The sequence below is a fragment of the Canis lupus genome, chromosome 13 (assembly GCF_003254725.2).
Source record: "Canis lupus dingo isolate Sandy chromosome 13, ASM325472v2, whole genome shotgun sequence".
NCBI classification, from domain to species: domain Eukaryota; kingdom Metazoa; phylum Chordata; class Mammalia; order Carnivora; family Canidae; genus Canis; species Canis lupus.
Window position 1 is genome coordinate 29,769,031 of NC_064255.1, and position 13,403 is coordinate 29,782,433.

At 47.9% G+C, this 13,403-nt stretch overlaps 2 protein-coding genes across 10 annotated transcripts in view; one reads left to right on the forward strand and one right to left on the reverse strand.

Annotated features, from left to right (window-relative positions):
* TG (thyroglobulin) overlaps positions 1–13,403 on the forward strand; it is a 249,203-nt gene that overhangs the window by 175,747 nt on the left and 60,053 nt on the right. The gene's annotated exons all lie outside the window — the stretch shown is intronic.
* The window catches only part of SLA (Src like adaptor), an 87,737-nt gene that overhangs the window by 21,642 nt on the left and 52,692 nt on the right, over positions 1–13,403 (reverse strand). For 2 of the 7 annotated variants that reach the window (XM_025450467.3, XM_025450466.3), the window contains exon 3: positions 425–522. The exons of 2 other annotated variants lie outside the window; for them this stretch is intronic. In XM_025450467.3, the coding sequence (XP_025306252.3) occupies positions 425–485 (61 nt within the window). In that variant the 5' untranslated portion in view covers positions 486–522. Of the gene's footprint in view, positions 1–424; positions 618–1,143; positions 1,293–13,403 lie in introns of those variants that run through there. 3 more of the 7 variants (XM_049092763.1, XM_025450465.3, XM_025450464.3) reach the window with 3 other exon arrangements.

Here is a 13,403-nt window from a genome sequence, read left to right on the forward strand (position 1 = left end):
ATAATATTAAACCCATGATAATAGTATATCGTGGGCTGGCAGAGTGCGGTAGGCAAGAGCCAAGGTTGCAGAATCAGACTGGCCTGAGCTGGAAATCTGACTCTTCCAAAAGCTGATTCCATTTCCTTAATGGGCCTCAGTTTCCCCACCTGGAAAATAAAGATGGACCGAGCTGCTCTCAGGGGTCCACCATGCAATGCCAGCCGCCCAGCAGCCACTCAGGGCACCACTGCTCTATCTTTTTTAACATGTAGTTATAATACGTTAACCACAAGCAGAGTGAGAGAAGCAGGTATCGTGAGCACCGAGGCACCCAGTACCCTGTTTCAACAACTGTCAGCACCCCCGGCGCGCTCAGTCTTGGCCCTGGCTCTCGAGCATTGGAGTTAAGCATCACACCCAGGAACCCAGAATCCAGACTTACCATCTGGGCTGGGCACAGGCCTCTCGGGAGGTGCTGGGGTGGATCGCATACTGTTTCCCATCGCTCTCTCTCCCCGGGCTGTCGAAGATGCTCGAAGCCTACGGTACAGGGGACACACACAGCAAGTCAGCCACGCGCCGAACCCCCTGGGTGAGGATTGACCCAGTTTAGAGTACATCGTGCATCATTTTTCAGCAGCTCACTTCTTGAGGGGCGGGTGTTTTCATGTGAAGATGAGATTCGTAAATGTTGGTTACATTTGCTCAGCCTTGGGTCTTTTATCAAGGGAATGACAGAGAAAACCGCAGAGAGGGAAGTTGCTAGCAAGTGCTGTTGGTGACAGAAGTTTCCATTCCTCCGCACCCTGGCTGTCGGAAAGCAGCCAGCGGCGTCTTGTGTGCAAGGTGTGGGGGGTTTCAGATGGACTGCAGCCCCCCAGAAACCCCACTCAGGACCCTGTCCACCACCACCCCGACCCATGCACGGCAGTTGAGAGTGCCTAAAACCCAGGAGGTGTCAGCTTTACAACCAGAGGGGGCAAACAACCTCCAGCCTCAACTTTCTCCTGCGTGCATTTCTCCACACGCTCTAACCCACGGTGAAGAAGGGAAACTGCACCCCAATGCTGTGTGTCTGCGGTGTGCTCCATTTGCACGCTCTGCCACATGTCAGACATCCGTTGGCACTTCTGATGATGGAAAAGTCCCTGCATTCCTCACCTCATTTTGCGGTGGAGGCAACTGAGTCCCCAGGAGGCTAAGATCTTGTCTAAAAGTCACTCAGCACGGATTTGAACTGCTAGTGCTAGGCCCGCTGTTTATTCCAAATGGGCTCGCCTGGTGGCTCTGCGCGTGCAAGCTCGGTGACCTTGGGCAAGTTATTGACTTCTGCCTGCCTGTTGCCGGGAATGATGATGAAACGACATTGGGTTGTGGCTGCAGAATTCAGAGATAAAACACAAGAAGCACCCAGTACCCGGCCTGGCCTAAAATCCCTGTTAATTGTTGCTATTTATAGTGTGTATTTTCTGATTGTCCACCCAAATGCTGGGCCCTCCTACGACCATTTTAGAAGGGAGCTTAGGCGATTTCAGAAAATGTGTCTTCCCGGGATCCTTGAAGCATAGCGAAAAGGTCCCCACCCATTGTCTCCTGGGGGCAGAGAGGAGAATCTTAGTGCAGGGTCCCCCCAGCTGCTGTCTGGCCCATCTGCGATCTTACGCTCCACCCCTCTCTTTGTCTGCAGTTTCGGATGGAGAACTGAGTAGCTTAAAAGGGTCCAGGAGTCAGCCAGCCCAGCCCCCACCCTTGCCTTAAATCCTTCCTCTGTGCCCTGCATATTCAGATTCTAGAAAGATCTATGCTCTCAGCAAGACCTTCCAGAGGTGGGGGTGGGGTGGGGTGGAGATCTGTATCACTTCCTCATTTAGTTGAGGAGATGGGATACCTAGTGGACTAGGAAATAAGAAAAGCCCAAATGCGCTTTGTTCGAAAGTTAGAATACTTTAAATATTTACATGAATGGTTCGTCAGCCCTCACTCAGATAGTTCATAGCATGCTAGTGCTCTTCCTAAGATAACCACAAGCTTGCAAGAACTGTAAGCTCATAATGCACCACAGAAAGTGCGGCTGGAATGAGACATGCATTCAAAGTTAAGCACCCCATCTTCTGATCCTGTTTTGTGACTAAAAATGATGGATATAGTTTGAGGGTGCAGCCCCTCCGGATGTAAGTCCCTCCTTTCCCCATCTGGCCACCACCCCGCTGGCCCCATCTAGCCAAAGGGACGCCTTTGACCTTGGCAGGGCCCTTTCTGCAAGTCACGCAGGTTTTAACAGCATCGCCCTGGCACCAGGAGGCAGAGACCAGTTGACTTTGTCCCCAGTTCTTAGCCTGATGTAGACACTCAGGAAAACGTGCTCTTAGGGGCACTTGGGGGGCTCAGTCGGTTAAGCATCTGCCTTCGGCTCAGGGTCATGGTCCCAGGGTCCTGGGATGCAGCCCTGCATTGGGCTTTCCGCTCAACAGGGAGTCTGCTTGTCCCTCTCCCTCTGAGTATGCACTCTCTCTCTCTCTCTCTCTCTCTCTCAAATAATTAAATAAAATCAGAAAGAGAAAGAAAGAAAGAAAGAAAGAAAGAAAGAAAGAAAGAAAGAAAGAAAAGAAAGAAAGAAGAAAGAAAAGAAAAAAGAAAGAAAAGAAAAGAAGAGAAAAAAAAGAAAAAGAAAAAGAAAAAGAAAAAGAAAAAGAAAAAGAAAAAGAAAGAAAATGTGCTTCTAAAAAGTACTCAAAAAACCAAGCCATTTCCATGGCTGGAGGCCTCCCTCCTTGCAGCTTGATCCTGAACCCTGAGCCAGCACCTGGAGAAAGGTGCCATCTCTGAGGTCCCCCCACCTTAGACAGTCTAGTCCAGGGAAGGAGCAAAGAAAGTGGCCTCTGACTCTGAGGAGCTGGCTGTCCCACACGGAACACTGCACCTGTGTGCTGTGCAGATAGATGTCCCCCAGAGGCCCCTGCCACCTCCATGCTGCTCCCAGTGCTTTCCTGGGGCCCACCAGTTACCCTAGACCTTCGGCTTCCCTGTCTGTCATTACCGAGGCCTGGAGAGAGCTCTCAGGCAGGACAGGCTGGGGAGAGGTCTTGGCAGGCCTCCCTTCTAGGGACAACTCTGAAGCATGTACGCTGGCCTCATCCCTCTTACTCTCCCACATGTCCCCGCACCACAGTGCACTGTGCTGTCACTTGACTCCCCCAGCAATGCCATTCTGTTCCCTGAGGCCTGACACTCAGCCCCACCCCTACATTGGGTGTCAACTCCCAGCCTGCAGACATCACAGTGGCCCTTCCCTCCTGCTCCATCTTCTCCCTCGGCGCCTCTTCTGGCAACAGCATCCAATCTTTATGTCTCACTCTTTCCTTCCTTCACATTAACTCCAGAAGATTCACGGGGAAAAAGACTTTGTTATCTACCAAAGTGCATTCTGACCACGCTCCCTCCCATCAACTTTGTAATTCTTCTCAAGGACTCCTGTGTGATTTGCGGGGGACTGATGGAATTGGGTACAGAAATAATAATAATAATAATAATAATAATAATAATAATAATAATAAGGCTTGAGACTTGCATTTTTCAGGTGAGAAAAATGAGGTCCATCCAAGAAGAGAAACGTACCCAGGTGGCAACACGTGAAAGGTTGGACAGGTCCCAGAGGTCTGACACTCTCTCTCCCCTGTTCCCTGCACTCCAGCCTCCTCTCTCTCTCTGTCTCTACCTCGCGCACCCCTAGGCATGCACCTGCCAGCCCACTGTATCCTGAGCTGTTCAGGAAGAGGCCTCAGCTGCCCTCCGTGGTCTGCTCGCTGGCTTCCTGTAGCCTCCAGGAAGGGGTTAACTTACTGAGAGAGGCTTCCATTTGAGCAAAGATGCCCCCAGAGACCGAGAGCCAGAGTCTCCCTAATGAAATGGCTGAGCAATCTGATTTCATCTGTGACAGTTTTATGCAGTTTTATGCTGGAGGTGGGAGAGAGGGTAGGAGACACGTAATTGCTTCTAGGAACAATAAAGCAAGGGCAAAAGAGAAATGAGTTAATTAACATGAGCTCCGAACATTGGCTTTCGCTCTGCCTTTTCTCGGTGATGTCAAGGATCAGAGCTGGTACTTGCCTCTCAGTTTCCCCTTAGTCGTGGACAGGGGAAGAGGCACCTTCCCCAGGTGCTGGCTCAGGGTTCAGGATCAAGCTGCAAGGAGGGAGGCCCCCAGCCGTGGAAATGGCATGGTTTTTTGAGTACTTTTTAGAAGCACATTTTCTTTCTTTTCTTTTCTTTTTCTTTTTCTTTTCTTTTTCTTTTCTTTCTTTTCTTTTTCTTTCTTTTTCTTTTCTTTTCTTTTTTCTCTTCTTTTCTTTTCTTTCTTTTTCTTTCTTTTTCTTTTCTTCTTTCTTTCTTTCTTTCTTTCTTTCTTTCTTTCTTTCTTTCTTTCTTTCTTTCTGATTTTATTTAATTATTTGAGAGAGAGAGAGAGAGAGAGAGAGAGAGTGCATACACAGAGGGAGAGGGACAAGCAGACTCCCTATTGAGCGGAAAGCCCAATGCAGGCTTAGCTGTTTCCTTTGCGTGAACTTAGGCCTGAGTTCACTCTTCCGAGAAAGGGTTGGAGTGGAAAAGATGGTCTCCAAAGACAGAGCCACTTAGCCCCTTTTAATTCTAGGAATCAGGACTCGGGGAGCTTTTGAAGACTATTGATAAAAGAACCATCATCACCTCTCTTATCAAGTCCCGTTACAGAAGCCAAAGCCTATCTGTGTGTTCTTCAGGGTCAAGGTCAGGCGGTTCCGGTGAGCTCTACCTTCTGGTGGGAAATTGCCTTGAACCCACCCAGCCTCCCTGGGAGGCTGACTTCCTCTTCCACCTTCTCGGTGTGGAGGTCAGCTGGTGAGCTCACCTGTCTACACCCCGAGAGCTGGAAAGGTGTGAGGCAGGGCTGCAGGAGGCACAGCTACCTGTCCTGACTTCAGCACCCAAGGAGCCGTGCTGGGTGTCTTTCCAGGGTGGAGGGACCTCTGGGCAGGGCAGACAGTTTATGACCAGGGATCCTTTCACTGTGTGTTCTGCATTATCTTAGAAATACAGCTGTCAAGGTTCTCAGAACCTTCCATTCCCGGATGGCATCCCAGGACAGTCCTGTGGACTTTATCCACGTTGGGCTTCTAATGCCCGAGCCTCACTGTTGGAAGGGTGTCATGAACCCCGACATGGCGTGCTGATGGGCAGGGAGTTGAGGAACCCTAGCCAAAGGAAGGTGGGTCTGGACTTTGTGATTAAACCAAAAAGCACTGGAAAACCTCAATGACAAGGTTTAATTAACATAAATATCTATTCAGGGATACAGCTTACCCTTTGGCCTTAGAAAATGCCCCCCACAAAGAGTGACAGCTGTAGGTCCACTCATAGGACCTGCTTCTAAGGCGGGGAAGCGTGATGCCACCAGTGGGGACCTCACCATCCACCGTATCTGAACCCCAATGGTGGCGGTATAACCAGAAGCACCACCAGCACCACCACCACTCCGACCAGCTCTTACTCTGCGCCGGGCACTGGGCTGAGCATTTTCTAGTCGTCATACCCTCGCTCCTCACAACAACTCTCCTTCAACGGTGAGATAAATTTTGTAACTTGTCCAAGGTTATATGACTAGTAAGAGGAAGGCCTGGGCTTCAAACCAGCTCCATCAGATTCCAAAAGCTATTGCTCTCAACCTCCATGAGATGCTGTCCTGCTTTTCTGTCCTCTGGTTCACAGAAAAATGATTTTTTAAACAAATCATCGAAGTATACTTCTGAGATCATCAATTTGGGGGGGGGGTCTTAAATGCAAGAGACAGGAAAGTCTGGAAGGGTCTCTGGGAGGTCAGGTGGCTATGTTTGGAGAAGCCCTGTGTCTGGGGACCTGGCTGCAGGGGAGCTGAAGGGGAGAGAGAAGGAGGTAAGGTGTGCTCAGGCCTCAGCTGGCACAGCCCCTCTTAGTGGTCCAATGTGGTCAGAAGAGCCGGGATGAGTCATGTGGCATGTTTTCCACCCTTTCACAGCATTAATATAAAGAAATGATAAATGCTGTGAGGGCAGGAGAAAAGAAGCAAGAAAAACTAGCTGTGCTTATACTATCCCAATTTCGTAATAAAAAAATTAGCATGTGTATGCAAATATGTATAGAAAAATATTAAAGGAAGTTATTTCCGAGATGTTTTCGAGGGCTCTCTCTGGGTAGTGATTTTTATAAGGTTAATGGACTGGTTTCTTAGTTACACCTTCAGATGTAAAATCTCCAGATGTTTTCCCACATGCATGAATTGCTTTTACAATCCAAAGCAGAATTTGGAAAGAATAAGGAAGAGTTTTTAAGGCAGGGCAAGCCTGAGTTCAGATTCCAGCTCCCAACCTCCTGGCTTTGTGTCCTTTGGCAAGTTACTGCACTTCTCTGAGCCTTGAGTTCTGTTTTTTTTTTTTTTTTTATCTTTTACTTTTTAAAAAGATTTTATTTATTTATTTGACAGAGAGAGAGAGAGCACAAGCAGGGGGAGTAGCAGAGGGAGAAGCAGGCTGCCCGCTGAGCAGGGACCCCGAAGCAGGACTCAATCCCAGGACCCTGGGATCATGACCTGAGCCAAAAGCAGATGCTCAACCATCTGAGCCACCCAGGCACTCTACTGAGCCTTGATTTTTTTTTTAAATACATAAATTTAGGATACGAATACAGGCCCTGCAGAGTTGTTTCAAGGACTGAATTAAAGGTCTTATCAGAAAAAGAGTTCTGTTTGGTAAAATCAAATAGTTAAACACTTCCCAAAGCTGGATCCCTTGGTGGTATTGGAGGGCCGGCTAAGTACTTGAACAAGGTTGAACAACTCTCTTCACCTTCTTGGGCTTCAGGGTTCTCAAATACTATAGGGAAAGGGTCAGGACAGACGAGTGGCTCATGGCCCTTTTGCCTCAATTATCCATCCACTGTCACCGGCACTTGGCACCCGGCCAGTTGACGTGAGACTTGCTCGGTCCTGCCTGTGGTCCGATGCCATGTGCCAGGAACCAGAGCTAGACTGGGAGCCTGGCATTGGTTGGTTTCCCTGCCAAGGATCTCGCAGGATTTCCGCGGGCACCCCACCACATCCTGACCTCGCTCAACAGGTGCGCCTGCCTGGTGACCCACATTGTTCCCTGCTCTCCCCATGGGGCAGGTGCACCCACAGCCCGTCCCCCCTGCCCCGCCAACCCCACCTTGTTCTCCTTTCCTGCGTGGTGAAGGAGGCTCTGGGGACACTGGCCGGGGTAGGCAGCCAACTCAGAGAAGTGCCCTCATGGTCCCATGTCCTCCTCCCACTTGACTCAAAATCAGAGGCTTTACTTTGCCATTTGAAGGAGACTTTGGTATCCTCTCATCCAGGATATCCCAAACCTGTTGGTTGAAACCTGTTTTAAGAGTTTCCCCAGAAACTTAATTTGTAAAATGGATAAAAGCAAGCTGCTGGTTGAGGGACTTGGGGTTCTCTACTCCTCCTGATGGGACAACTCAATCCTAGGATATCCTAAAGCACCAATTAAAAAATAGCAGTTTGGTGCCCTCCTAATACAAAGAAAAGGCTCAGAGAGGGCAACAACCTGCTCAAGATCACTCAGGAAGTTAGACAAGTGCCGTGACTCCTTGTCCAGCTCTCAGTCCACCACTTTGCCTGCCCCGTGTGCCCATGAGCCTGTGTTCTGGCCCCTTCTGTACTTGCGTGCCTGGAAAACAATCTCAAATACTCTCAGGCTAACAGGGAGACTCAGCTTTACCCTAAGACAAGGATGGATGCATCCTATCAAACATTTCATGCTCATTTTAGGATGTCATGGGAAGAAGCTGGATTTGGGGCCAGTTGGTACTGAAGCAATTTTCTATCTCACCCCTTATTACACCACTAAGCCTCTTTCTATTGTTTGTTGGTTTCCATTTTAAAAATGAACGTAGCCACATCTGCTGGGTTTTCACAAGTAAGGATTAGAGAGAGGAGGTATTGTAGGATGTGCACACCATGGGGTGTGTGTGGCTCACCTCTCTGCTGATAGCAAGTGTGCCACAAGCAAGCAAGTGATTTTGTGTCCAGACCCCGTGGCCGTGTGGTGTGGGGTCCAGCATGGAGAGATGGATAGGAGCTTTCATACTTTACTAAATAAAAAGAAGAGAACCTCCCTCTCATTGGTTTCTTTTCTAGATCAGCTTTTTTTTTTTTTTTAAGATTTTATTTAAGATACAGAGAGAGAGCACACGCACAAATGGGAGGAAGAACAGAGGGAGAGGCAGAGAAGCAGACTCCGTGCAGAGTGTGGGCTCAAGGCAGGGCTCCATCTCACGACCCTGAGATCATGACCTGAGCCAAAACCAAGAGCCATACGCTCAACTGACTGAGCCACCCCGGTGCCCCTGGATCAGCTTTTTATACACAGAGGCCACCAGAACCCAGAGCTGGTATAAATACATATAACCCATAAGCTGACATCATAAACACTGGCAGTGAGAAAAACCGTGCTAAAGACAATTATTTTGAAATGGGATTACGCACATACACAATTACACAGAATGGGAAAATACAAACAGGCTTCTTCTTTCCCTTCCAAATATGCATACGTGGGAAATGCAGGTTTCATCAGAAGGAGGAGTTTGAGGCAGACTTGAGTGCAGATGCTAAAGGTCATCTGGACATTTGGGCCCCAGGATGTAAAGTTAGGGACTTCTTTCCTATATCACATTTCACAGCAAGACTTAGTGTTGCTTTTTATTCACACACACGCATCAAGAGTGTGGCTCATAACCTTATTGAGCGAGATGGAAATTGATAGTTTGCTAATAGTATTATTTGCATATGCTGAGCCACCTGCTCCAGGGTGCTCACTCCTCACTGTGGATCACTCATTCCAACACCAAAATGAGGTTCCTACACCAGGGTTCTCAGACGGTCCCCCTAGTGAGGCTTGGGCATTGGTCTTTCTACAAAGACTCCGGGATGTTTGCATGTGTTGCCAGGGGTGAAGCACTGAGCTACCCTTTTTTTCCTTTCTCTCTCTCTCCCCCCCCCCTTTTTTTTTACCTCCCCAGGAACCCTGCATTGCCCTCACAGTGGATTATAATTCTAACAGTTACTTGTGTGGTTGTTCAAGGAATGGCTGTAAGTGCCGTAAAGACAGTGGTCAGATCTGCTTTTACTCATGGATGGGAACACAGAAGCTGTTCCATGGGGGAAACAGAACGGGATGGGGACAAAGTGGACAAACCATGTGCCGGGGAGAGAGAGAGTGGATTAGGGGTGTGATGTGCCCGTAAATGTTTAACAAACAGTGATGAGGGGTAGGGGGAGAGGACTCTGATTTGCAGCGTTTGCTCACTTCTGTGGTGTAAATATTCCCACCGTGGCTGATTTCAAGCTTGCAATGTGACATCACCAAATGTGGAGTCAGGAAGTGATGTCTTCCAAGGGCCTTCAACACCAGTAGGCGCCGGTTCCAGGCACCAGTGGCAGGAATAGACTTACTCCTGACAATTCTCCTTATTTGGAACAGATACCTAAAGATTTCTCCATTGTCTTTACTAATCTCCATGAGCATCCACTATGTGGAAGTCTAAATTAGATATTTGAACTACACTGGCTTGTCTAGTGTCCCAAAGAGCCTGCCATCTTAGACAAGGAAACGGAGTTTCAGAGAGGTTGAGTACCTCTGAGGTTGCTCAGGGTCATACAGCTCTTTCAGTGGCTGGCCAGCTTTCAAACCCTGATTTTTTTTACTACCAACCCTGGTTCCTTCCACTACCCTCATCCCAGTACAATACATTTTAAATCCTTGGACAAACTCTCTGAGAGCCAAGATTGCTAGGGAAACCAGAGAAGGCAAGCGGGCCTGGGAATCTGCATGTTCCCTGCCCATGTCCTCAAGTCCCCTTGCTTCTGGCCATTGTGAAGCCACTGCTGGTCATGGATAGTGGCCGGCCAAAGAGCCAGCTGTCCAGCTCTTCCCCTTTGCTCTGAGCCCTGAGGAACTGAGGGTAAACTTTCAACTTTGAGTCATAAAATCATTTGAATGGATGACTCCACCACCGGGAAGAGGGAAAGTGAAACCATTCTCCCCACCCCCCTAATTTTCCTTAATTTTTATTTCCCATACATTGTATCTTTAGAACCCACAGTGGGCCCACTAACGTCTCGGAGAACTGGGGCAAACTAGCAAACTACTTTGCTTCTTTGGATGTCAGTTTTCTCCCTTATAAATAGCAAGTAGACCAGAGAGAGCGCTCCCTGTGTTCATCACAGATCCATGCCAGCTCCCCATGGGGCTGAGTATACAGCAACAGGAGTAAAACAGGAGCTTAATGTGTGTTGAGGAAGTGTTTTATAGGTACTCTCCTGTTGACCCCCCACAACGAATCTACACATCACTGTCATTATACCTTTTGTACAACTGGGGAGTCCAAAGCCAGAGCATTTCTACAACCTGTTGGAGGTCACCCAGTTGGTAAGAGGTAGAGGCAGGATGTGAATCCGGGCATCTGGCTCTAGAGTGAGGCTCTTAACTGTGTGCTGGCAGGTATAAGAGAATGGATGCAGGGTCGTATAAAGCTGGATCCACCCTTTTTTATGAGAAGATTGTGGGCTGCTATCTTCTGGTGTGCTGGAGGGTCATGTACATAACAGGCATTCCATAGACGGATCCAGATATGTGTTGATAGAGCCTAGATTAGGAAGTGAGTCCTGACACTGGACACTAGGAGTTTGCATTCAGAGAGTGTTAAGCAATAAGTGATTGTCCTGTGACTTGGAGTCCTTGGCTGGGGTTGGGGGAAGAGTGGGGAGGCTGGTGAGCCTGTAAATTGGGAAGGAGCATGGTTACTGCCCAGGGAAATGTGAGAATTAAATTGCAAAAACTTCACCAACAAACAGGTCCCCCCCTCCCGCCCTCTGTCCTTGGCCCTGTCTGCTCCCCTCACAGCACACACCATAACGCATTTGTTTCTATAAGTGTCTTACCCACCCCTGCCCCAGCTGTAAACTTCCTGAGAACGTGGTCCCCATCTACTATATTCCTCAATGAAAAAAAAAATTACCTAGCAGGTGCCTGGCACATAGTAAGCGCTCACTTTGGTTGAGGGGCTGAAGGGATTGTCTGCTAAGTGCCTGGTACAGCCCAGGGGAATTCTCTACCCATTTTCTTCTGATGCTCTTAAACTTTCCCACCTGCCACACCCCAAGCCCTCCAGCCATGGTCCCTGCTGCCCTGGGGGGCACCATGGAGAAAAGTATGAGTTTGCAAAGCTGTTTGACAACAAAAGTGAGCCATGGAACCTGCGAGGCCCCATGGTTTCAGTCTGTAGCTCAGTTACCATAATGAAATAAGCCCCCTCCCTTGGTGGTTCTCAGATGGGAGGAAGTGGTTTGGACGCAGGGTACTTATTTCCTTCAGAACGCCTGGGGAGCTGAGAGGGAGGAAGTCAGTCACATGGTATGGCCTCAATGCATATTTATTAAGGGAAGGAAAGGATAGAGGAATGGATAGATGTACTCACAGGGCCCTCCCTCAGCTTGCTGACAAGAACCAAATGGTCCAGCCTGACAGGCTGGAAAGCCGTAATGAGAATCTTAAGCTCCAGCCTCTGTCACAACCAGGGGAAATAAATTCTTGCTGGATGTCAAATGAAAACAGAAAAGACCAGCACCATCTATGAATGCACGAGGCGGATTAGGGTTTACCCCAATGGCCACTTAGTAAGTCTTTAAAAAGACAGGCTCCCCTTGGAAAAGACATAGCCACTTCCCAAAACCCAAAAGTGAGGACGTTTTTGGTTCTGTTTTAGGAAAATGAGTTCAGTTTGCTACGACTCAAACCAACCCCTGTCTCTTTCAGTTATACAGCACATGGGGAAACAAGCAGAAATAAGCATTCAGAAAAATCGAGAAGAGTCCTGCTCAGCAGCTGTGCTCTTTGATTCATTGTATGTAACACTGCCTGATAACCCATCTATTACGAGCAACCTGAGGTCCTCTCCGTGTCTGGGTTAGGAATGCTATCACTAGCTGCTGCTTCGTATTTAGCATCTTCCAGATATGATACAGATAATTTCAACTTCTTACAGATAATGCACAACTTCTTCCTTTTATGAGGAAGAAAATGAGACTCAGAGAGGCAGAGTGGCATGTTCAGAGTCACATAGCTCCTTGGAGGCTGACCCAAAATTTTGACGCAGGTACAGCCAATGACATCAGTAACTTTCCACAAGGCCATCTTGCTGCCCTGACTCTGAGACCTGTTTAAAACCCAGACGTCTAAACAGATTTTGGTCTATTTCATAGGTTTTTTTTCACATTATTATTACTATTATGCTTTCCAGGACATATTGAACACTCTTGAATGGCCTTCTTCTAAATGGGGAAAATCATTTTGAAGGATTTTGCCAAAACTTTGATTAGGGCTTACCTCCCAGTTATAAAAAGACTTATAGCCCAGCTTATAGGTTTGTGGTGCAGTGTCTCATGGCAAACCACAAAATGACAATTTGCAGACTATGGGATATATTTCTCTTAAAGAGCATTGCTTTAGTATACACTTTTGTCCTTCATGCGCTTTAGACTCTCCCCTCCCCCACCTCAGCCCTTGGAGCCCTTAGAGCCTCTCACCAGCTGTGTGACTTATACAAATTACTCAGCCTCTCTGAGCGTCACTTTCTCATTTGTCAAAGCACGTAATAATCATAATCTTGTGGGATTGTTCCGAGAAACTGCAGGAAGATAACTCTGCATGCAGCCCCCCTCCCCTGCCACTCAGCAGGGCAGACACCATCTTTTTGCATCCACATGCATGGCCTCAATTTAGGACACTCTGAGGCCAGAGCCCAGGTCATTTTCCCATCATTAAGGCTCTCTGGATATGTTGGCACCTAAAAGAATGTGGAATGTGCCACATTCCTTAGGGAATTCTAACCTTCCAAAATCTCTTCTAACATTCTGTGTTTTCAGAATGTATATACCTCACCTATTTGCTTTCCCTTTAATCCTACCCCTGCCCCCATACACATACCATCTACTCTGCTTGTTGATGCTTATTACTATTGGTTATCATTGGCATCTTCCCAAAGATCTACACACCCAAACTCCTGGATGCACTACTGTGATCAGTCAGCCTACCTGGGCTCCATGCACCTTTAGATGTCATGACTCCGAGTGGATAGCACTTACTGAACACCTGCTATGTGTCTGAAACTAGCATGGGTGCTTTGCATAAGTTAGCTCATTTAATTGGCCCAATATCTATTGAATTGGGTACCTTTATTCTCACTCGACAGGGGAGAAGATGAAGGTTTGGAGAGGTTTAAACATCTTGCCCGAGGTCATACAGCTAGGAAGACTGAGAGCAAGTATTAGTTGCCCTCAGTAAGAAGCCTTCTATGTGCCCAGCTATTGCTCA